Consider the following 24,657-nt stretch of genomic DNA (forward strand, 5'->3'; position numbering starts at 1 on the left):
GATGGATTAGACTAACACACATATTCTCTTAATATCCTGCCTCATGAGAGGGCATACGTAACTGGTAGGGTTCCAATAACGACAAAAAAAGTGAATAATCTGAAAGACTTGCACAATTCATTCCTGCAGGGTACCGTGACTTTGAGGACACAATTTTCAAACGACCCACTTCGTAAACATAATGATGTGGGTGACGAGGAAAGGTGTCATAATTACTCTATTCGTACTTTTTTATGAAGATTGTAACAGTTTTGTTCACTTACTAGGTTTTCATAATGTTAAATTGTTAAATACGAATAAAAAAGTTTTTCTCGCTGTTTATTTCATTACAATTTCTAAACTTCTCATGACAGGAAAAGTCATGCTTTGCGAAAAGGGCATATGTACCAGTAGCCTTGTCTGTCACATGTCGAAGCAGTTTTCCTTTCAGTACTGAGACAGATGATGGCAAAGCTGCAGAAACGTTTCATGTTCAAACTTTGTGTTTCAAGCCATCTATGAATTTTGTGTCTACTGAATAGTTAAATTTTTGTTATTTATGAGCTTTCTGCATCTCGTCGTTCATGTGCGAAATACTGTATCAGAATCATGGGGATGTTGACTTCGTCGAACACAGATAAATATAGAGAGTTAACGTTAGCGAAAGAATGTGCAACGACATAACAGCTTCACTGGTAAAGATGGTGTAGTGTTATTGAGATTTTCTATCGCTTAAGAAACTGTACAAACAGCCATTATTCCCTCGCTCCATGCAGGCGATGGGTAATGCTTGTACAAAGTATCCTACCCCGTGCGCTGCACAGTGGCTGTCGGACTGTACATGTAGATGTAAATACTGCGTCATTTCAGTTCCATGATTTTGTGTACATTTCTTCCGACCATATGGAGTATTCTGTATGAGAGTCATAGCACTTGTGTCCTAGAAGTGGCAACTTATTTTCCTTTTTCAGACGCAGAGATGGCGCCAAGAGGTGCAGGATATGAACTCGTTCCACCAGATGGAGGATGGGGCTGGATGGTCGTCTTAGGAGTAGCACTCAGTAATGTGAGTATAAACACAGCGTCCAGTACCGCCGAGCAATATTTTGTAGTGAAAAATGCGACATTGGATCTTGTAATCTGGAACTTTTTGGACCTGTGGATGGCATCTGTGACAGAGGATCTTGAAGGGCAGAGAGCGGTTTCGGAACAGATACAGCTGCATTCTTGTACAGCAATATAATATAGGCGAGGGAGGAAGAAATATGAGTCCTATCTCATAAGATGAGACGCTCAAGTGACACGCCATCTCACCTGCCATTCTTCCCGTCAGACACACCAAAGTACGGTGGTATGGTACATTAACAGTCACCCGATAGCGACTCTTGTGTGCAACATACACTGATGAGCCAAAGCATTACGACCACCTGCTTAATATGAAACTTCCTGGAAGATTAAAACTGTGTGCCGAACCGAGACTCGAACTCTGGACCTTTGCCTTTAGCGGACATGAACTCTGCCGACTGAGCTACCCAATAACGACACTACCTGTCCTCAAAGCTCCAATTCCGCCAGTATCTCGTCTCCTACCTTCCAAACTTCACAGAAGCTCTTCTGCGAACTTGCAAAACTAGCACTGCTGGAAGAAAGGATATGGTGGACACATGGCTTAGCCACAACCTAGGGGATGTTTCCAGAAAGAAATTTTCACTCTGCAGCACGGCGCTGCGTGTCCGTCGAACAAGGACTCTATATGTAAAGACGGGCTGTGTATAGACTAGTTCAAAAAAATGGCTCTGAGCACTATGGGACTTAACAGCTATGGTTATCAGTCCCCTAGAACTTAGAACTACTTAAACCTAACTAACCTAAGGACAGCACACTACACCCAGCCATCACGAGGCAGAGAAAATCCCTCACCCCGCCGGGAATCGAACCCGGGAACCCGGGCGTGGGAAGCGAGAACGCTACCGCACGACCACGAGATGCGGGCTGTATAGACTAGTCATAATCACAATGTGCAGGGGATATTTTTTCTTCATGCTCCTATCGGTCGCCAAATCGAAACCGTAGGGAAAAGCAAAAATGTTTTATTGGCAGCATTTAACTACAGCATCCAGCTGATTCTCTGTATAGTCACTCTATACAATGTGTAATATGTTGCAAGTTCTGATTTCTGATTATTTCATAAATTATTATTTTAGCGTGTTGTACACACACAAAATACGGTTATTTACTTAACGCCATTGATATTACCATGTATGTTCTATACTCTACTTAACTGTGTTACAATAATTTTGGTTTTGGTAAAATGTATTAACCTGTATTTCATTGTAAACCTCTGCAGATCTGAAGATCGGCATAGAACTGACTGAAACTAGTCATCTGTGTAGCAATACTTTCTATCTGGGAAACAAAATGTTCGAAAAGGATACTAGACTCACAGCCAGTAGAAAATTTATGAAGATAACTGTTTTCCTGTTAAGTAACTTATCGCGTGTCTGTGACAACACATAAACAACTGTAATTGATGGAAATGATCAGAACTCAGAACTCGCAACATATTACACATTGTATAGAGTGCAAGTTCTGCGTCTGACTCACCCCCTAACCATCTACAACACTTGGATTAAGTTACCCGATTTGTCGGTGTCTCAACACAGACTGTCCGAAGGGTCTACAACGAATGGTATACCACTCGGACCCATTTAAGACTGCTTAAGAACAGCGGTTGTAAAAATGTCCTGACCGACGGGAGACGATGCCACACCTCGTCAATGACAAAAAATTTCAAAGTCGTCGGGAATTGGTGCAGAGACTGAATGTAGGTCCATCTCAGCCAGTTTCAGAGTGAAAAAGGGGAGCAGAACGCAACGTCTGTAGGTGGTCTGATTCTTCCAAAAGCTCACTGCTCACAGCGCCTCTTAGAGCCGCACATCTTGAATGGGGCTGTAACTGACTGGAGGCATGTTGTTTTATTACACTACTGGCCATTAAAATTGCTACACCACGAAGATGACAAGCTACAGACACGAAATTTAACCGACAGGAAGAAGATGTTGTGATCCGCAAATGATTAGCTTTTCAGAGCATTCACACAAGGTTGGCGCCGGTGGCGACACCTACAACGTGCTGACATGAGGAAAGTTTCCAACCGACTTCTCATACACGAACTGCAGTTGACCGGCGTTGCCTGGTGAAACGTTGTTGTGATGCTTCGTGTAAGGAGGAGAAATGCGTACCATCACGTTTCCGACGTTGATAAAGATCGGATTGTAGCCTATCGCGATTGCGGTTTATCGTATCGCAACACTGCTGCTCGCGTTGGTCGAGATCCAATGACTGTTGGCAGAATATGGAATCAGTGGTTTCAGGAGGGTAATACGGAACGCCGTGCTGGGACCCATCGTCCTCTTATCACTAGCAGTCGAGATGACAGGCATCTTATTTGCATGGATGTAACGGATCATGCAGCCACGTCTCGATCCCTGAGTCAACAGATGGGGACGTTTCCATCTGCACTAACAGTTCGATGACGTTTGCAGCACCATGGACTATCAGCTCGGAGACCACGGCTGCGGTTACCCTTGACGCCGCATCACAGACAGGAGCGCCTGCGTTGGTGTACTCAACGACGAACCTGGGTGCACGAATGGCAAAACGTCTTTTTTTCGGATGAATCCAGGTTCTGTGTACAGCATCATGATGGTCGCATCCGTATTTAGCGACATCGCGGCGAACGCACATTGGAAGCGTGTATTCGTCATCGCCATACTGGCGTATCACCCGGCGTGATGGTATGGGGTGCCATTGGTTACACGCCTCTGTCACCTCTTGTTCGCACTGACGGCACTTCGAAAAGTGGACGCTACATTTCAGATGTGTTAAGACCCGTGGCTCTACCCTTCATTCGATCCCTGCGAAACCCTACATTTCAGCAGGATAATGCACGACTGTATGATGCATGTCCTGTATGGGCCTTTCAGGATACAGAAAATGTTCCACTGCTGCTCTGGCCAGCACATTCTCCAGATCTCTCACTAACTGAAAACGTCTGGTCAATGGTGGCCGAGCAACTGGCTCGTCACAATACGTCAGTCACTACTTTTGATGAACTGTGGTATCGTGTTGAAGCTGCATGGGCAGCTGTACCTGTACACGGCATCGAAGCTCTGTTTGACTCAATGCCCAGGCGTATCAAGGCCGTTATTGCAGCCAGAGGTGGTTGTTCTGGGTACTGATTTCTCAGGATCTATGCATCCTAATTGCGTGAAAATGTAACCACATGTCAGTTCTAGTATAATATATTTGTCCAATAAATACTCATTTATCAATGCATTTCTTCTTGGTGTAGCAATTTTAGTAGCCAGTAGTGTAGATGGGTCGCAATTTCGCCTCAAATGATGCAAGGTGCACATGGCGTCGAGGGCTCATTGAAGTATTTACCCTGCATTGTGCGCAGCAGTAGTTCCAAACCTTCCTGAAACCATTACCCCTGAGTGGCATCAAATATTAGTTGCAGTCGGCGGCAGCGTTAATGGCCTGTGGCCGCGTAGCTGACAAGCAATGCCGAGTTGCCACCTCGGCTGAAAGTGCACAGACAGCAACTACGTTACGTTCCTGCACCTTGGCAACGTCGCAGACCGCCTCGCCTGAATCTGCCTCACGTTTGACGAACGAGTACACTTTATCCCATAGCTTCCCATGTCATTTTTTTTCACAATTCGCCCGAAATGCGATCTGACAGATCGCTATGGTTAAACAGACATAAAAATTGTGTTCAGTGTTTCAGTGTAACAGTTCAATCTTTTATGTAAAACGTTACATTAATACCACAAAAAAATATATTTAAATAAAGTGATAAAAATGCGTTTAAACAAAAATTGAACAAAATGAACATAATACTACAAGATAATGGTAATGCTATGAAAACTCAAATACCCTGTACTCTATATTTTACTTTTTGCTGTATTTTTGTTGTTCATTATACATGTAATAATAAAAACATAAAAACTCCCGTAAAACATTCAAAAAATAAGAACTACACTAGTGGCTTTCAGGTTTTTTCTTCTTGGAGGTTTTCTTTGCACTCACTGGAAATTTTTGTAGAGAAATCAAGCTAGATTGGCGTCTTGCATCAATGGCAAATGTAAGTAGTCTTTCTCTTCTTTTTTTTGTCACAGGTGGAGCATGTTTCGCTTTTTTCCTATCGTCCTTCAACGACTCCTAGTCTTGGTTCTTCTACATCCAAAACACAGTGAATAGATGCACTGAGTTCCCGGGCTATGTGATAACTGTTGACTCGCTTTTTATCTGTGGCGTCACGATCGAGTTTGCAAACTTCTTCAAAAAATTAAATCAGCTCATCAGAGTATCGCTTTTGTAGTAATTGTGAAGAACAAACTGACTCAACCCTCTTGGTCCAATAGGCGGAAAAATAGTGGCATTGGCCATTGTTGGAAGAGCCTTCGACGACTAGCGATATTTGTTTCAACTGAATACATTTCTAGTAGAACCTTTAGCTAAAGATTCAGTGTCTACAAGTCTGTTTTCATCACTTTCATTACATGTTTTACTCAAGGATTCCACAGGTGGCAAAACAAATTCGTCTGCACTTTCGCATTGTTCCTGTTCTGAATCACGCTCACTTTCAATTTAGTTGTCACTGTCTAATACAGTATCACTTCCTGAACAGTCCTCAGCCATTTTGAGACAGTATCCTAAAAGTAACGGTCTGTGACATGAACAGTACATGAAGACTTGGCTACTGTATCCATAACGCAAAGTCCCAGGTGCGTTGTCAGAGACCGCTACCACGAAAAAAGCAGTAATGGTACAGGTTCACGTCTCGTTACAGTGGCTGCTGACAAAGAAAATCCTGCAGCTTTGGGAATCAACAACTAGATAACGCTGTAGTCCTCCACCCCACCCCTATGCATTAGCAACAGAGGAAAAATAAACGGTAGCCGTCTGGGTCGTTAGTCCTTTGCCTATTTGAGAAACACCTGGTGTCTTCTAGGTGTTTCAGCCATATGAGAAAACTCACAGAACACAGAGAATTCCACAGAAATCAGTCAATCGTAGTTTCTCACACGTAAAGCATGACAGAATGTTCAAATATGGCACAAGTTTACACAGTAAGGTACGCGGAAACAGAAAGAGCGCTGATTGGCTAGCTAACTGCGCAGCTGTCTAATGCACCTCTCATTCGGGAGGACGACGGTTCAATCCCGCGTCCGGCCATCCTGATTTCGGTTTTCCGTGATTTCCCTAAATCACTCCAGGCAAATGCCGGGATGGTTCCTTTGAAAGGGCACGGCCGACGTCCTTCCCCATCCTTCGCTAATCCGATGAGACCGATGACCTCGCTGTCTGGTCTCCTTCCCCAAAACAACCCAACCCAACACAACCAACCTAAGAAAATTGGGGCACCTACTGCACTTAACCCAAGGTGCCCCGTCCGTCCCAATCATAGCTCTAACTTTACTTCAGAAGATAAAAAACAGTTTTCTTTGTACACTTTTATTTTTAAATGACGAAAAATAAACTGCATTTACTTTTTGTAGGTGTTTTGTTAATCCACAAACTAATGAGTCACTGACACAATTGGTACTGCTTGTTTATAATTGTCTATTATTATAAGATGATGAAACAATTTCCGGGCCGGCCCAAGTGGCCGTGCGGATCTAGGCGCTGCAGTCCGGAACCGAGCGACCGCTACGGTCGCAGGTTCGAATCCTGCCTCGGGCATGGATGTGTGTGATGTCCTTAGGTTAGTTAGGTTTAATTAGCTCTAAGTTCTAGGCGACTGATGACCTCAGAAGTTAAGTCGCATAGTGCTCAGAACCATTTGAACCATTTGAACAATATCCGGAGCATCGAGAGTGCTACCTACAGTTCTCTCTCAGAAAAGAAAGCTAGTTGTCCACATCGAGGGTAGCCGCTCGCCACAAGACGTGCTGCCTCTGCACCACGCTTCTCGCTAGATATAGTTGCTTGAGCCACACCCTGCACCCCCATTTAAGATCTCTCAAGTTAAAATGCCTGTACTGTACTTACTGTTTTTGTCATGTGATTGCTGGCCTGCTTACTTCTGATCTGGCAGTAACTGGAAGACTTCAGGCTAACAACGATTTGTGTCTAATGACTGCTACTAATGAGAATAATAATAAAAATATATTTAGGCCCTGCACAATTCTAATATCCTTTACATAGTTACTGTTGTGGTGTGCTGTCAGTTTGTTCATTAATTGTAACAGAGTGAATAACATCCCAATTTACCATTTTATGGTCTACTGCAGGAACTGGTTACAACTTGGAGAAGACTTTAAGCAGGAGCTTTTTAACAATATGTGATATACATGTCTCAATATTTCTGTTAGAGATGTGTGACACAAAGTGTTGTGACTTGGCAAGACAGCTAAGCCACTATGATTGGGTAGCCGAAAGGCACGCGTTAAGCTCACGCAGGCTGGCGTGAGGTCTGGAACAGTTAAGGGAATTTATAGTAGCAAAGAACGTAAGTAACTACTGGAATACTTAACTTTAATTCATAATTGGTGAACATCGGTCTGACGATACATGCATCACAAGATAAATAGCAAATGATAATGGCGTCTTGCTAGGTCGTAGCAAATGACGTAGCTGAAGGCTATGCTAACTATCGTCTCGGCAAATGAGAGCGTAATTTGTCAGCGAACCATCTCTAGCAAAGTCGGCTGTACAACTGGGGCGAGTGCTAGGACGTCTCGCTAGACCTGCCGTGTGGCGGCGCTCGGTCTGTAATCACTGATAGTGGCGACACGCGGGTCCGTCGTATACTAGCGGAATGCGGCCGATTTAAAGGCTACCACCTAGCAAGTGTGGTGGCTGGCGGTGACACCACACAAAGTACATGTATAATGGCTGGGGATGGGGGTAGTATATTTTATTCATAATCAAAACGTCTTCGGTCACGGGTTCGAATCCCGCCGCTGCTTAAATTTTGATTAATAACCAGTACTGGCGGACGAAGACTTCTCGCATAAGAAGTCACCCTCATTCTGCCAACGGCCTTGTCAAAGAGGGCGGAGGAGCGGACCCCTTGTGCTAGGGGTGGGAAAATGCCCCTAAAGGCAGAAGAATCACCAATGATCAACGGCGTGAGGATGCAGAAGGCAATGGAAACCACTGCATTAAAAACACGTAATGTGAGTCCAGAGGCCATGTCGCCTATAACTGAAGAAGTGTCATGATGATCTCTCCATTGGCAAAATATTCCGGAATAGTTCCCCATTCGGATCTTCGGTAGGGGACTGCCAACGGGGAGGCTGCCATGAGAAAAACAGTGAATAATCAACCAAAGGATAACGTTCTATGAATCGGGGCGCGGAATGTCAGAAGCTTGAACGTGGTAGGGAAACTAGAAAATCTGAAAAGGGAAATGCAAAGGTTCAGTCTAGATATAATAGGGGTCAGTGAAGTGGAGTGGAAAGAAGACAAGGATTTCTGGTTAGATGAGTATGGGGTAATATCAACAGTAGCAGAAAATGGTATAACGGGAGAAGGATTCGTTCCAAATAGGAAGGAAAGGCAGAGAGTATGTTACTGTGAACAGTTCAGTGACAGGATTTTTCTTATTAGAATCGATAGCAAGCCAACACCGACTATGATAGTTCAGGTATACATGCCGACGCCGCAAGCTGAAGATGAAGAGAGAGAGAAAGTGTATGAGGATATTGAAAGGGTAATACAGTATGTACAGAGTGATGAAAATCTAATAGTCATGGGGGACTGGTTCAAAAAAAATGGTTCAAATGGCTCTGAGCACTATGGGACTCAACTGCTGAGGTCATTAGTCCCCTAGAACTTAGAACTAGTTAAACCTAACTAACCTAAGGACATCACACACATCCATGCCCGAGGCAGGATTCGAACCTGCGACCGAAGCTGTCTCGCGGTTCCAGACTGCAGCGCCAGAACCGCGCGGCCCCTTCGGCCGGCTTGGGGGACTGGAATGTAGTTGTAGGGGAAGGAGTAAAAGGCAAGGTTACAGGAGAATATGGGCTTGGGACGAGGAATGAGAGCGAAGAAAGACTAAATGAGTTCTGTAACAAGTTTCAGTTAGATTACATCATGGTAAGACGGAGATTCCGAAATCAGATACCGGATTTAAGGAGTACCCAGGAGCAGATATAGACTCAGATCGCAATATACCACTGATGAAGCATAGGCTGAAGTTTAAGACATTAGTCAAGAAGAACTAATACGCAAAGAAGAGGGATACGGAAGTACTAAGGAATAACGAGATACGGTTGAAGTTCTCTAAGGCTTTAGATACAGCAGTAAGGAATAGCTCAGTAGGAAGTACAGTTAAAGAGGAATGGACATCTCTGAAAAGGGCCATGACAGAACTTGGGAAAGAAAACATAGGTACAATAAGAGTAACTGCGAACAAACCATGAGTAACAGAAGAGATACTACAATCGATCGATGAAAGGAAGAAGTATAAAAATTTTCCGGGAAATACAGAAACACAGAAATACAATTCGCCGAGGAATGAAAGGAAGTACAGGGAGAAATTGGAAATTTGAGGTAAGGGCTTATGGGACCAAACTGCTGAGGTCATCGGTGCCTAAGGTTACGCACTACTTAATCTAACTTAAACTAACTTACGCTAAGGACAACACAAACACCCATGCCCCAGGGAGGACTCGAACCTCAGACGGGGGAGCCGCACGGACGGAAACGGGCGCCCTGGACCGCGACAGGGCGCCCCAGACCGCGTGGCGTAGTGCACGGAAGCTAGGACGAAATGGCTGCAGGGAAAATGTGAAGACATCGAAAAGGAAATGATTGTCGGAAGGACAGACTCAGCATACAGGAAAGTCAAAAGAACCTTCGGTGACATTAAAAGCAAGGGTGATAACATTATAAGTGCAACGGGAATTCCACTTTTAAATGCAGAGCTGAGAGCGGATAGGTGGAAAGAATACATTGAAAGCCTCTATGAGGTGCAAGATTTGTCTGATGTGGTATAAGAAGGAACAGGAGACGATTTAGAAGAGATAGGTATCCAGTATTAGAATTTAAAAGAGCTTTGGAGGACTTACGTTCAAATAAGGTAGAAGGGATAGCTAACATTCCACCAGAAATCATTTGGGGAAGTGGCAAAAAAACGACTATTCATGTTGCTGTGTAGAATGTATGAGTCTGGTGACATACCATCTGACTTTCGGAAAAGCATCAGCCACACAATTCCGAAGACGGCAAGAACTGAGAAGTGCGAGAATTATCGCACAGTCAGCTTAACAGGTCATACATCCAAGTTGCTTAGAAGAATAATATACAGAAGAACGGAAAAGAAAATTGAGGATGCGCTAGATGACGATCAGTTTGGCTTTAGGGAAGGTAAAGGCTCGAGAGAGGCAATTCTGACGATGCATTTAATAATGGAAGCAAGACTAAAGAAAAATCAAGGCACGGTCATAGGATTTGTCAACCTAGAAAAAGCGTTCGACAGTGTAAAATGGTGCAAGATGTTCGAAATTCTAAAAAAAAGTGGGGTAAGCCATAGGGAGAGTAGCGTAGTGACAAGGCACTGGAATCACATTTGGGAAGAAAGATTGGATTGGATTGTTTTTGGGGAAGAGACCAAACAGCGAGGGCATCGGTCTCATCGGATTAGGGAAGGACGGGGAAGGAAGTCGGCCGTGCCCTTTCAAAGGAACCGTCCCGGAATTTGCCTAGAGCGATTTAGGGAAATCACGGAAAACCCAAATCGGGATGGCCGGACGCGGGATTGAACCGTCGGTCTCCAGAATGCGAGTCCAGTGTGCTAGCCACTGCGTCACCTCGCTCGGTGCCATAGGGAGAGACGGGTCTTGTACAATATGTACAACAGTCAAGAGGGAATAATAAGAGTGTACGACCAAGAATGAATTGCTCGTATTAAAAAGCGTGTAGGACAAGGATGTGGCCTTTCACCCCTACTGCTCAATCTGCACATCGAGGAAGCAATGAAGGAAATAAAAGAAAGGTTCTGGAGTGCAATTAAAGTTCAGGGTGAAAGGATATGAGTGATACGATTCGCTGTTGACATTGCTATCCTAAGTGAAAGTGAAGGAGAATTATACGATTTGCTGAACGGAATGAACAGCCTAATTAGTACAGAGTATGTGTTGAGAGTAAATCGAAGACAGACGAAGGTAATGGGAAGTAGTAGAAATGAGAACATCGAGAAACTTAACATCAGGATTGTACTGGTAAGGTAAGGAATGAGGAGGTTCTGCGCAGAATCGGAGAGGAAAGAATATGTGGAAAACAGTGATAAGGTTCAAATGGCTCTGAGCACTATGGGACTTAACATCTATGGTCATCAGTCCCCTAGAACTTACAACTACTTAAACCTAACTAACCTAAGGACATCACACAACACCCAGTCATCACGAGGCAGAGAAAATCCCTGATCCCGCCGGGAATCGAACCCGGGAACCCGACAGTGATAAGGGGAAGGGACAGGATGATAAGACATCTGTTAAGACATGAGGGAACGACTTCCATGGTACTAGAGGGAACCGTAGAGAGCAAAAACTGTAGAGGAAGATAGAGGTCGGAATACATCCAGCAAGTAAGTGACGACGTAAGTTGCAAGTACTGCTCTGCGATGAAGAGGTTAGCACAGGAGAGGAATACGTGGCGATCCGCACCAAACCTGTTAGAAGACTGTTGATCAAAAAAGAAAAAAAAAATGTAAGGAAGATTATGTTCATGGACTCGTTTCACAAGCTGTATCCTCCACCACATTGAATCAGGCGTAAATGCTACTACTTGAAAAAAAGGTCATTATTAGTGTGACGTTATCAGCACCCATCATACGAAACAGTCGTAACAGTAATAATCAACATGAACAGTTACAACTGCAATAAACTTCTTTTTTTATGAAGTTACCGGTTTCGGTCTGTTTTAGGTCATCTTCAGACCTACGACCATGGTGGTGGACGGTGGTAGGTGATAGTAAACGACTCCATAAACGCTTAACTGCGTGGAGTCGTAACGCCTGCTCCGTTCACTACCACCATCAACCACCACGGTGGTAGGTCCGAAGATAGTCTAAATCAGACCGAAACCGGTAACCTCATAAAAAAGAAGTTTCTTGCTGCTGTGCCTATCCATGTTTATTTTTAAGCAAAATAAACCGATGAACTCCAAGAGAAATGTTGTTAGAATCATAACAGGAAAGAGTTTTTAAGAAGTGATTAGGTTTAGTGAACGAATCACAATCCAAAGCTCTGGTTTTTTCCCGTCGTAAAATTAAACTTTACCTCTCAGCGGATATTAAGCCCCACAATGGGGCTCCTAGAGGCGGAATTGTTATGTTTCCGTGTGTGTGTGTGTGTGTGTGGGGGGGGGGGGGGCACGACGTGGGCACATTCATGCAAGTTACTGTGTGAACACGTGTCAGGATGTTTACTTCAGCTTTCTCAGTGATCTGGAACACGATCGTGACGGGTATGCTGTGGAGCTTTCCGTCTAACACGATGGCAACAGCCCTGCTTCCTGGCCTGCGCGTATACCTTCCTGGTTTGGTGGCGCCTCAGATATCCTGTCGCATCTACACTGCCCGGTAAGTAAGACGATCGTCATCCCATGGAAAGTCTCTGGGATTATTTGGAATTGACGGTGAAACGTAGCAAATAGCCTAACCGAAAAACACCGATGAGAGGCTTCAGCTGCATATTGCATACATGAAGAAAGCTCCAACTCTCTTCGTTGGCGGGTTCAGTCCATCTTCAATGCTAGAGGCGTTGTTACATGGTATTAGCTCGGCGACCCCTGTGGGTGATTAAACTTTTTTTCCTATGAGCTTATCACATGCTCCTTATATCTGGTTCAATAGAAGATGAGTTGAACAGTAGCATTGTTGAGCAGACTGAAATGCTTCACCCCAAATGCAATTATTTCTTTTTTTGCTTTCCGGGAATAAAAGCAGCCTGACTAAGTGTAGCTATCACGTCTGGTGATCTTTCTGTATTTTCTATTTTAGTCACATCAGTAAAATGTATGAATGAAAGAAAATGCTCTAGATGAGGTTTGGAGAACAGCGTTAATAAACCAGAGAAATACATCGTTCATCGTTCACTACTACAACAGCGATCATGATAATTGTTGGTACCATGGAACGTTACGGAAAGTGACACTTTTAACGTTATGGTGAACACTAACGCCCTCCCGCCCGAGGTTCGAGTCCTCCCGCGGGCATGGGTGTGTGTGTTGTTCTTAGCATAGGTTAGTTTAAGTTAATTTAAGTGGTGTGTAGGTATAGGGAGCGATGGCCTAAGCAGTTTCTTCCCTTAGGAATTCACACACATTTGAACATTTTTGAACGCTAACGTCGACCACGCAGTTAAAGAAAATAGTCAGCAACTTTACTTAGGGAACACTGATATTTCGCTTACTCGTCAGTTGTCGGAATCAGTAACGTAGTTTAGTAAACAGTTACAGTGAAAGTTACACAGTGCATTTTTTCACAGTGAAGATAATGGGGAAACCAGAAGAAATGACAAACACTGAAAGAAAATAAGTGCAATAAAAAACATTAAAAACTAGAGAACCCACAGCACATGGTAACAAGAAAGAAAATAAAAGCCCCTTTCATGATGCTGAAATTTCAGCGAAACGTGTTTCGGGAAATGGAAGAAAAGATACAACTGTTTTGCTCAAGACGGGCACCCTCTAAAAAACATAGTGTATATTGCGTTTGTAACTGAAAAAGATGTTTTATTGACAATACATATTCTTGTATTTCACAAAGCTACGCATGTAAACTGAATCTGTATTTTATAGAATATCGCGCTGTGTGCAATACAACATTAACATTTCTATGCGTCCCATTACTATGAAACGTGCGTACAGATTAACGACTGTCATTACACGTAGGAATACTTTTAATTTCATCATCTTCTTTATCACATGAAACTATGAGAGGAAGTAATATGTTGTATCGTCTTCAGCTGCTGATTTCGAAAGTTATTGACCAAGTCCTGCCATGATACCTACAGCGCCACCTGCTAGATACTGTGTAGTCCTTCAGCGACCACACTTCGGATACAAGAGCTCTGCAATTAACCTGCTTTTCTTTTTAGTTCGAAATTACGTCAAACTGGAACTTGAATCTCTTAATCGTACTCCAATTTGTCACATGCAATACAAATTTAGGGATTTCATTGTTATTACTTTGTGGAGTTGCACGCCTTTTTGTTCTGCATTGCGTAACTGGTGATGAAGTCTCAGCGGCTACCCTCAAGTGCCGTTTCTTATGTTTTACGACAGATGACCAACCAGTGCCTCAACACGATATTCAGCATGCTCTTCGGTGACAAATTGCTGTCCTTGGGTCTGGAGACAACAAGCGCAGCCGTCATCATGAATTCGATGCAGGCAGTGATGCAATTCTCCGGTGAGTACATCAAAATCGACGTAACCGTGCAGTTATACCTAAGTGATTAAGGGATAGTTAGGGTAAGGGCAGGGACCATGGAGCCGATCTACTCAAGGGTCACTACCTAGAGGAATGAAAATAAAATAAGGATATTCTGTCAGACAAATGCAATGGTAATATCGACAGCGGAAAAAAATGGTATAAAAGTGAGCGACTGTAAAAAGCGCAGTGACAGGATTCTTCATATCATAATCGACACTAAACGAATTCCAACAAGAATAATTCATTTATAAATGCCCACATCACAAGCAAACGACGAAGAGAGAGAGAGAGAGAGAGAGAGAGAGAGAGAGAGAAAACATATGAGTATCTGAACAGATAACTCAGTACGTATAGGAAGATGGAAATGTAACATCCAAGGGGGATTAGAATGCTATAGTAGAGGAAAATATGGGATTGTAAGGAGTATCAAAATTTTCTAATGATGAAGAGAATGCTGGAATTTAAGGGAATCGTGAGAGGAGCCCAATGTGTAAATAACAGGGATGTTGAGGTATGGGGAATGCGGCAATTCGAAGTTCTCTGTTACTGTAGATGTTGCAGTTCAGTTGAAAAGATCTGTCATAGAAGCTGGACACAACAAATATATTTATTTACTGGTTATCTAGACTGATCAGGTCAGAGCCTTAAGGTCCTCTCTTACATCCGACCAGGAACAACACATACAAAAAACATTATGTAAGATCACAATACTAATAATAATCTGCATTATTAATAAAAATAATAACTGATAATAATAATAATAATAATAATAACACTAATAGTGATGATAAGTTAAGGAAGGAATTAAGAATGATACTGCTTGGTTATTATGTAGCAAGCTGAATAATAATAATTTGTATTATTAATAAAGTAATAACTGGCGATAATAATAATAATAATAATAATAATAATAACAATAATAACAGTAACATTAATAATAATACTAAAACAGTAGAAGAATCAAGAATGATACTGATTGGTTTAGCACTTCTGAAGCCTTGTTTGGTATTAGAAAATCTAGAAGGGTTAATAAAAGATGGTAAGACTGAAATGAAAGTGACAATACGTACTAAGAAAGAAAAGAATTTAGGTAGAGAAGTCTGTAGAGAAGGGGTGGGAATGGCAGGTAGCGGAGGGAGGGTTGACGAGAGTGAGCTGTAGAGAAGACAGCTATTGTGATAGGAAGTGGGCCATTAGCTGTCTTTTGAAGTTACCAACGACTTTAATTTCCGTAATATTTTGAGGAAGATTGTTCCAAAGTCGGGCTCTTCATACAGAAAATACTTTACAGAAGATGATAGTGTTGTGTAGTGGTACAGAGAGGATTTTACTTTGTTGAGATCGTCTATTTCTTCTGTATTGTTCAGACAGTAGGGTGAGGGTTGAAGATAAATGGAAAGTAGTGTAATGATTGAGAAGACGATAGAGCAAATTCTTAAGATCGCTACGCTTTCGGCAGGTAGCCATGAAATTGTTAATAGGCAGGAAGTAGCGTACATCGCAGATGTATCACACACAAGCATTCATTGCCAGTTCCAGTCGACGTGAGTTCTCAGGCCACAGTCTTTGGAAAATGAGGATAAAGTAGTCAAGGATGGGGAGTATTAGTGACTCTACAAGCTTCTTTTTAAGCTCGAGAGGAAATGCTTTTTATGTTTCTTTTGTCAAAGAAGTGATACTGACACCTTCTTACAGACTGCAGTTGTATGTTCAGTCCAGCCTAAATGATAGTCCAGAATTATCCCCAAATTCTTTGCAGAAGAAGAAAAGATTATTTCTGTGTTGTTTAGAATTATGGGTGGATGAGATTCTCTGAACTGAGGAGTCATAAGTCTTTTGCAAGCGACTAAAATCGCTTGTGTTTTAGAAAAGGTGAGTTTCAGACCTACGTTCTGCTCCCATTCTGATAAAGCAAGTAAGTCAGCATTTACGTTGTGGATGGCTGCACGCAAATTTCTTGGGCTTCCGCTAAGTTATAACTGAAGGTAATCAGTCTATAAATGATATTTCCAAAAGGAGATAAAAGTCGACACATCATAAACAAATAATAAGAAAAGTAATGGACCGAACACCGAACACTGAACGCTGTGGAGGATATGTAATGGATGAGTGAAACCATTGTACTGCACTTGAAGAAAACTTTTGACTTTTGAGTTTTGTAAGCTGAATAACAAAGTCGATACAGTGGGAAGCTCTGTTGAAATTCAAACGGCACATAATAACGGCCTCTTGTTTGTCCATAGCTTGTTTCAGTTCGTCAGTCAATTTTATAAGAGGAATAGTCGTGGTGCTATTTTTCCAGAAACCAGACAAGTATTCATCCAGAAGGCTATTTCACGTTAAATAACTGATAATCTGATCGTCAACTATGTATTCTAAGGCCTTAGATAATGATGCTAGAATGCAAGGTTCTCTGGCAGATTCCTATTTGGGTAAAGGTTTTATGAGCCAGGTCAGAGAATGGTTAGAAATATCCATAATTATAGGCAGTAGTGAAACGACGGGGAAGCTGATCATTTGTAACTGCTGTAATATTGGCGTGACCTGCAGCTACCTGACTGTGTTAAACTTACCGGCTGCAGAAATATTTTTCGTTTGTACCAACCAGTGATGCTTCAAAGGAATCGAAGGTTTGCATCCTTGTGCGATAGTCAAATAGAGATGAAAGCGTGGCGAAATACTCATTGCGTTCCTCAACAGGAACTGGAGGTTCAGCTGCAGATTATTGAGGTTTACCTATCCATAGACCTCGTAGATTTTGCCACAAGTCGTGAAGCTGTGAAAGTCCTCATTTAACGAGTGGGCGTACCTGAGTCTTGCTTTTCTCACAGACTCACTAATACGGTTGCCTAGTCGCTTTTACGCGAGCTATTTCTTAGAGGTCTGGTACCGTTGATATCTTCTGTGTGCAGCGTCTCTGATGTTGTTATATGCGTCACTGATCCTCATATCCTTGTGAGGAAGATGGCTGCGAAGAAACTTCGGGTAACAGAACAAATAATTCAATTGTTCGATGAACGCAGAAAATATGGAAAATTTCGGAAAAAGAAAGATATACAGCGACATCAGGCACTTAAGAATGACCACAAGAGGAAACTTAAGCGAAATCCTTTTAAGCAAAAAGGAAAAAATCGAAAACAAAATGGTAGAAAAAACGACAGGTTCAGCGTATTGGGAAGTCAACAACTTTCGGTGAAACTGAAGTCAAAGCTGTCAACATAAAAGTGGAAAAGGGATTCCACTACTGAACACTGAAGAGAGAGCGGGTAGGTGGGAAGAATCATTGATGGCTTCTGTGAGGAAGAGGAACCGTCTGACAACGTGGAAAAATGAGAACTGAGTGTTATTTGGAAGACAAAGGGGATCCAGTATTAGGGTCAGAGAGTGAATGAGATTATGAAGACTTGAGATCAAGCTAGCTAAAAGTAGAAGATAGCAGTCCGGAATTTCTGAAGTCGTTGGGAAAATTCCATACTATCGCAAAATTACTGTAATTGTCTATGCATCAATTTTTCTGACAAGAGTAATATCTGTAGAAGAATGGAATGCATAATTGAGGGTCTATTAAATGAATATGAGTCAGGATTTAGTAAAGGTTAAGACATCAGGGAAGCAGTTCTGACGTCGCCTGTTTGCATTTATGTGTGTGTATGGGGTCAAACCTAGTGAAATAACGAGACATTAGCATAAGAATTGTTGACCTGAAGAAATGACCGACGATGTAATTAGTTAAAATATTCAAAATTCTCATAATAAAGGAAAAGGGAAAGACAGGAAGTATGCAACACGTCAAGCATCAAGAGGCAAAAACTAGAATTAAAGACCAAGAGAGAAATGCTCTGATTAAAAACAGAATTAAGAAAAGATGGGTCTTCCTAGTCTACTCTTATAGATCTGTACATCGAGGAAACAATGGCGAAAACAAGAGACAGATTTAGGAGTGGAATGAAAATTCAGTTTAAATGGTTCTCGTCGGTGTATGAGGAAGCTTCACTGGACCTGTTGAATGGAATGAAGAGTCTACTGAAAACTGAATTTGGTCTGAGAATAAACCAAAGGAAAGTAAGTAGGCTGTTTATGTTTTATTTATGTAAGTAGGCTGTTTATGTTTTCTTATTGACAACGTTACGTAGCGCTCTGTATGAAAATCACTGGCTCTGCTGTGTGCAGTCTGTGGCTAGTTTGCATTGTTGTCTGCCATTGTAGTGTTAGGCAGCGGCAGCTGGATGTGAACAGCGCATAGCGTTGGGCAGTTGGAGGTGAGCCGCCAGCAGTGGTGGATGTGGGGAGAGAGATGGCGGAGTTTTGAAATTACATATATTATGACTTTTGATGATATTAAGGTAAATACAGTGTTTGTTCTCTATTAAAATCTTTCATTTGCTAACTATCCCTATCAGTAGTTAGAGCCTTCAGTAGTTTGAATCTTTTATTTAGCTGGCAGTAGTGGCGCTCGCTGTATTGCAGTAGTTCCAGTAACGAAGATTTTTGTGAGGTAAGTGATTTGTGAAAGGTATAGGTTAATGTTAGTCAGGGCTATTCTTTTGTAGGGATTTTTGAAAGTCAGATTGCGTTGCGCTAAATAATATTGTGTGTCAGGTTAAGCACAGTCTTGTATAATTGTTCTAAGGGGACGTTTCATATGGCGACCCTGCTAGGATACCTCACTGGAATCTTCTGATTTTTTCTTGTAGTTTGTGTAATTAGTGTAGATTTTGTTTATTGCTAGTGCATAATTGTAGAGAGAATCTCCTTTGTAGTTGCAGCCTTTCATTGTTGTACAGTAAAACAGTTGTGGCATGCATGTAGATTTGCACCAAGTATTTCACAGCTACGCTTGCAATTAACTAGATATTATTTTCAGTGCTATGTTAATGTGTTCCCCTATTTTTGCTCTTCAAATTGTGTTTTTCTGTGCTGTCGTGTGAAATATTGTGACAATAATGGCGTGTGAAAAACGTAACACTAGGCTCCAAAGTAAACTGAGAAATGACAGTGAAGACGAAAGCAGTGTGTTAACGCCACCATGTAGTGAATTAACTAATATTCAAAGTAGTAATTTGGTAACTGTGCATAGGGAAATGGAGCGGGCGTCAAATAATGGTGTAGACAGTGAAACAGGTAGTAAACAGGGAAGCATTATCGATCGATCGGTCGGCAACAGCTCGCCTCAGGAATTGGGAATGACAGAACACAATATTGCAAATACTGTAGACTCAGGTTTTGGGTTCTCACCGTTTTCTCAAATGAGTCAAGACACATTTTCTGCTTGTCAAAATGTGAATGTTGCCGGTGCAAATTCACTGCCGAAAAGCACTGAGGAACATGTTTCAGACACCAGTGCATTGTTATTACAATTAATGCAACAAATGGGACAAAAGCTTCAAAAGTTAGACACAATGGAACAAAATCAGAGACAAACACAGCAACAGTTAGACACAATGGAGCAACACCAGAGACAAACACAGCAACAGTTACACACAATGGAACAAAATCAGAGACAAACACAGCAAAAGCTTCAAAAGTTAGACTCATTGGAACAAACTCTCGAACAAACACGTGAAGATTTAACTGCTGAGTTACATAACATTGAATCGAAATGTCAGAAAGTCTGTAATGACGTAAAAACACAAATTTGTGAGCATTTCCAACCTATTTTTTCGCGTCATGAAAATGCATTACAGAATCATGAAGCAGCCATAAAAGAACTGCAAACTATTGTTCACGAAAATCACGACACCTTGCAAGCTAAAATTGACTCAGTTGCATCTGCCGATTCGGTTACGCAACTTGCAAAAACTCAAGAAAACTTAAAGGACACAGTAGATACGATTTCAACACAAATGGACACTGTGAAACTTGGTTCAGAAAAACACACTGAGGAAATAAATACACTATCGGAGAAAGTAGCCGAACTTTCGGATCAGTTCACTAACTTATCTGCAAAGGTAGATGATGATCTGAATGACACAAGACCTGTAGCCATCACTGACACAGAAGAGTGCGAACAAATTAGAAAATTCAAACAAAATCAAAATCAAATTAATACGCAACACCAAAGAGAAATCCTGGAAGTACAAGATCAGCTGACACAGGTAATACAAGAATTACGTATTTCAGAGGCCACTCGCGCTCCAATACGGGAAGAGGGACATAGAAATATGGAACAGCCACAAAATAATAACTCAGGGCACTTCGGAAACTATGAAAGAAATTGGCAAGGTACACCGAATTGTGAGATGGAACCGCCGACACGATGTAACAATGACCGATATGCTACTCGCCGACACGATGATTTTGACTATAAGCTGTTCATTACTACACGTGAATTCAAAACGTTTAAGAATTCTGCCAACGACATTCATCCACAAGCGTAGCTCCATCAATTCTCTCATTGTTTTCCTCCCAATTGGTCATTGGAGCACAGGTTAGAATTTATGTGTGGCTACTTGGTGAATGAACCAGCTGTAAGAATGCGATCGGTCATTCACGATTGTCACAGTGAAGGAGAATTTTACCATGCGTTCCTCTCAGCATATTGGTCTCAAGCTACTCAAGACCGAGTAAAACATAGCATCATAATGATGAAACATTTCGAACAATCTGAATTTTCCAGTCTTGTCAAATATTTTGAAGACATGTTGCATAAGAATCAATATCTTTCAAACCCATACAGCCCTTCAGAACTCATACGCATTTGCTTAATCAAATTACCTGAACATTTACGACATATTATTTTGGCAGGACGTTGCAAAGAAGACATTGAAGCTTTTCAGGGACTGTTACAAGAACTGGAAATTGACACTGACAATCGCGGAACGCGAAAACAGGAGCAAAACAACTACAGGTCACATCCGTCACAATTCCATGACGATAGAACCAATAATTGGACACGACAAGCCTATTCTTACAACGTAAATCGTGACCAAAACAGATACCACCCGTATGACAACCACTGGCAGAGTAATAGTCACAGAGAAAGATCGCATTTCCGTAGTAATGAATATGACAGAGACAATCATAGAAACAGACAATTTGGCAATCAGAACTATTATTATCACGGGAGACAGAATAACTTCAGACGCAACAGTTCAGCTCGCAGTTACAATTGAGGAAGAAATTCCCCAACACTTGACCGGCAAGAAAGAAACTATAGAATCTACCGACATGACGACAGACGATATAATCGTAACGACAGACCTGAATTGCATCAGAACTGGCGAGATTTAAACAGGGCAGGGCCCTCTCGTCACGGTGAATTTCTAGAAGTTAGGTCTCCAAATCTCAATAACGACGCGCGCCAACAAAGAAACAGACAATGACTCGCACCGCAGGCAGCCACTTGCGCCCGCTGGCTCAGGGAAAAATATCATTGACGCTAACCTTGAGCAAAATTCCAGTATTCTTTGCAGACGAATACCGCATGATAATTGCATTCAAGTTGAAACTCTGCGTACTGAGAAGAGCAAAGGGTTACACCACATCTCACATGTAAAACCGTTTATTGAGAGTAAAACTGCTTTTTAACTTTGTCTTTGCCATAAAACGTTTCACTTCACATTTATAGTATGCATTGTCAGACTTAGAAACTGTTACCATGCAACAATGTTTGAAGTTAAATATCCAGTCAAGAACGAAGAGAACTTATTTAAACAGAAATTACGAATGCATTGTTATTGTGAACAGACGTCACAGTGTTATTGTGTGTGTGCATGCTTGCTTGTTAGTTGCACGATTACGTAACGACTATAAGGCTCACATACTTAGAACATTTACCAGTACTGCTAATGAGATTTTAATGCAACATTTTGGTGTACTTGAAAATACATTCTGAATTCAAGTACTTTCTGAGAGATACCAGATGACACAGTGGTTAGTTTATGTGACAGCTACAAGATTATATCATGACGTTACTAATGAGTGACAATTTACAGTGTTGGTTTTGCGGTGTATCTGTTTTATATCTGCACAGTTTTTCTGAATTCTTCTGGAAAGTAAAACATGTTTAATAGTAACTTTTGTGGTATAGCTACAATGAGACTGCCTTTTCCGTAGCACAACAATACGTTACAGCACAGTAATTTCTTCTTCACAACAATAAGCGTAATAACTAAGATATCTATACGCAAAGCATTTCACCTTTGTTTATCATGAGGTAAGTGCATTGACTTCTGCAGAACTTAGCTTTCAGAGGACAATAACTACGACACTTCCACAGAGATTATCTTACAGCAAGACGCACATTTAGCGCTACAGGACACGTACTTGAGTGATTAATTTTGTACTTAAAACATTTATTTTTAAAGATTTTTGAATTACAAAGAAAGTTTTCCGTGATACATTTCATTCCATTGATATAATCTGTAACACCTGAGGGTATAATTACAATAATCCTCAGGGGGGTACATGTATACTTTGTGTACCATGTGTTTGGCGAGCACAAGGAGCCCTAGCTAATATGGTAATTGCTTATACAACTTTACACATCGGTACCATATTCCTCTAACACATAAATTACACAGCTATCTGATCATTTAACTGAGAGATAAACTTTTTTTTACATCATTGACACATGTTTACACAATTACACAGTTGGATTACTTCACACATGCGAAATTGTATTTTGTCTGTACTGTGTGAACTGTTCATAATCGTACTTCAAGAGTTATGAAATGTGTGTAAATGCATGAATGTATCACAATGCTGGCGAAAATTTTTTTGGACACTGTTATATTCATAGGATTTTGTTTCTACACATTTGCAACGTAAATTCTCGACCTGTGAAATTTTTATATGAGACTGTCACTGTAGTGGAAACTGCTGTCGTAAATATTTCCGTAAGAATGCTAAGTGACCACCTGCACATAATGCATCGTGGTCACGCAGCTGTGTCAGACGTCGGGAGAACAAGTCATTAGTGAGTGCCTCGTCAGAAGCACAGGTAAAAAAAAAGAAAGGGGAGGCCATTGTCCTCGCTATTGACATTTCCTTGTTGGAAGCATACTGTGGAGCTCGTGATATGATATTTACTAAAATGCTTAATGAAATGATATTTACTGAAATGCCTAATGAAATGGGAGGAAATATTTTTACATCTGAACACCTGATTACGACAAGCATCTTTCTACAAGAGTTGAGAGCTACTGACTTACGAAATGCCACATAGCTATTGAATGATGATTTTATGCTTTGGTTTGCGTAATTGCTTATTTCATTTGATATCTGGTTTCCAGCTGTGTTGCAGCATTGCTTTTATAAAATAAAATGCATTTGCTAATGTGAACACTTTCTGTCAACAGATCTATTAAATAATTATTTTATGATCCACATTCTTTAAAAAAAAGGAGCACTTGGAAATGAAAGAACAATAAGAAGGAACTAGTAACAGTAACACATAATTTTCTTTTCAAGTACATGGTAATATTTTTTTTACAATAAGATGTTGTGGTGCACCACTTTAATTACATAGACATTAAGATGTAAATATACATTTCTCTTGTCCACATTGTTGTCTTTAGTGTAATGTTTTTTTCTGCTTGAGCTATGTCATGTTTAGATATAAGTTATTTCATTTGCTGCTGCTCTTTCCCAGGCATAATGTTACTGAATTTGACTTTGTATTACTCTGTTAAGCCAGTTTTACTACTGATTTATTTTTATTGTTTGCTGCAAATTGCCTTATATTAGTTGTAATATTGCAATTGCTTTGCTAATTTCTATAATGCTGCTTACTTCGCCACTTTCCATTTTTTTGTCATTGCTGTTTGTATTAATTGTTTTGTGCTGCTGCATTGCCTCGTCCCTTAGTTTAGCATCTGAGCTCAGGGCAGATTTAAGTTAGCTTAAGAAGGAGTAGACTATATAAGAGAATGAGTTGCGATGAATTTGAAGAAATGCACTGAGAGGTTATACGAGAAAAATACAGAAAGCATGCTTGGATAGGATTTTTTTGGCTAGAGCAAATATCGAAATAAGAGGAATTATCTGTGGAATGAAGTTTTGGGTTGGACTGCAGTACCAAATGTTACACTGAAAACAAACCCTGTCCTTTCCTTTTGTGTTATCCCACTATGTGTTTGTGTACCCTTGTGTATTTGTTTTCTTCCTGTCTCTGTGTAGTTTCATAGAATTTTTTCTTCTTTTAATATTAAGCTACATTCACTATGGTGAGGAATACTGTTATCCTCAAATATAATTGGCATTAATAATATGTTATT

The 24,657-nt window shown here is 41.2% G+C and overlaps 1 protein-coding gene across 1 annotated transcript in view; it reads left to right on the top strand.

Moving 5' to 3' along the window:
- LOC126191023 (monocarboxylate transporter 1-like) overlaps positions 1–24,657 on the top strand; it is a 105,072-nt gene that overhangs the window by 37,440 nt on the left and 42,975 nt on the right. The window contains exons 2-3 of the mRNA XM_049931722.1: positions 951–1,045; positions 14,290–14,416. Coding sequence (XP_049787679.1) covers positions 959–1,045; positions 14,290–14,416 — 214 coding nt within the window. The 5' untranslated portion in view covers positions 951–958. The remainder of the gene's footprint in view (positions 1–950; positions 1,046–14,289; positions 14,417–24,657) is intronic.

The sequence above is a fragment of the Schistocerca cancellata genome, chromosome 6 (genome assembly GCF_023864275.1).
Source record: "Schistocerca cancellata isolate TAMUIC-IGC-003103 chromosome 6, iqSchCanc2.1, whole genome shotgun sequence".
In the NCBI taxonomy this organism is placed as follows: Eukaryota; Metazoa; Arthropoda; class Insecta; order Orthoptera; family Acrididae; genus Schistocerca; species Schistocerca cancellata.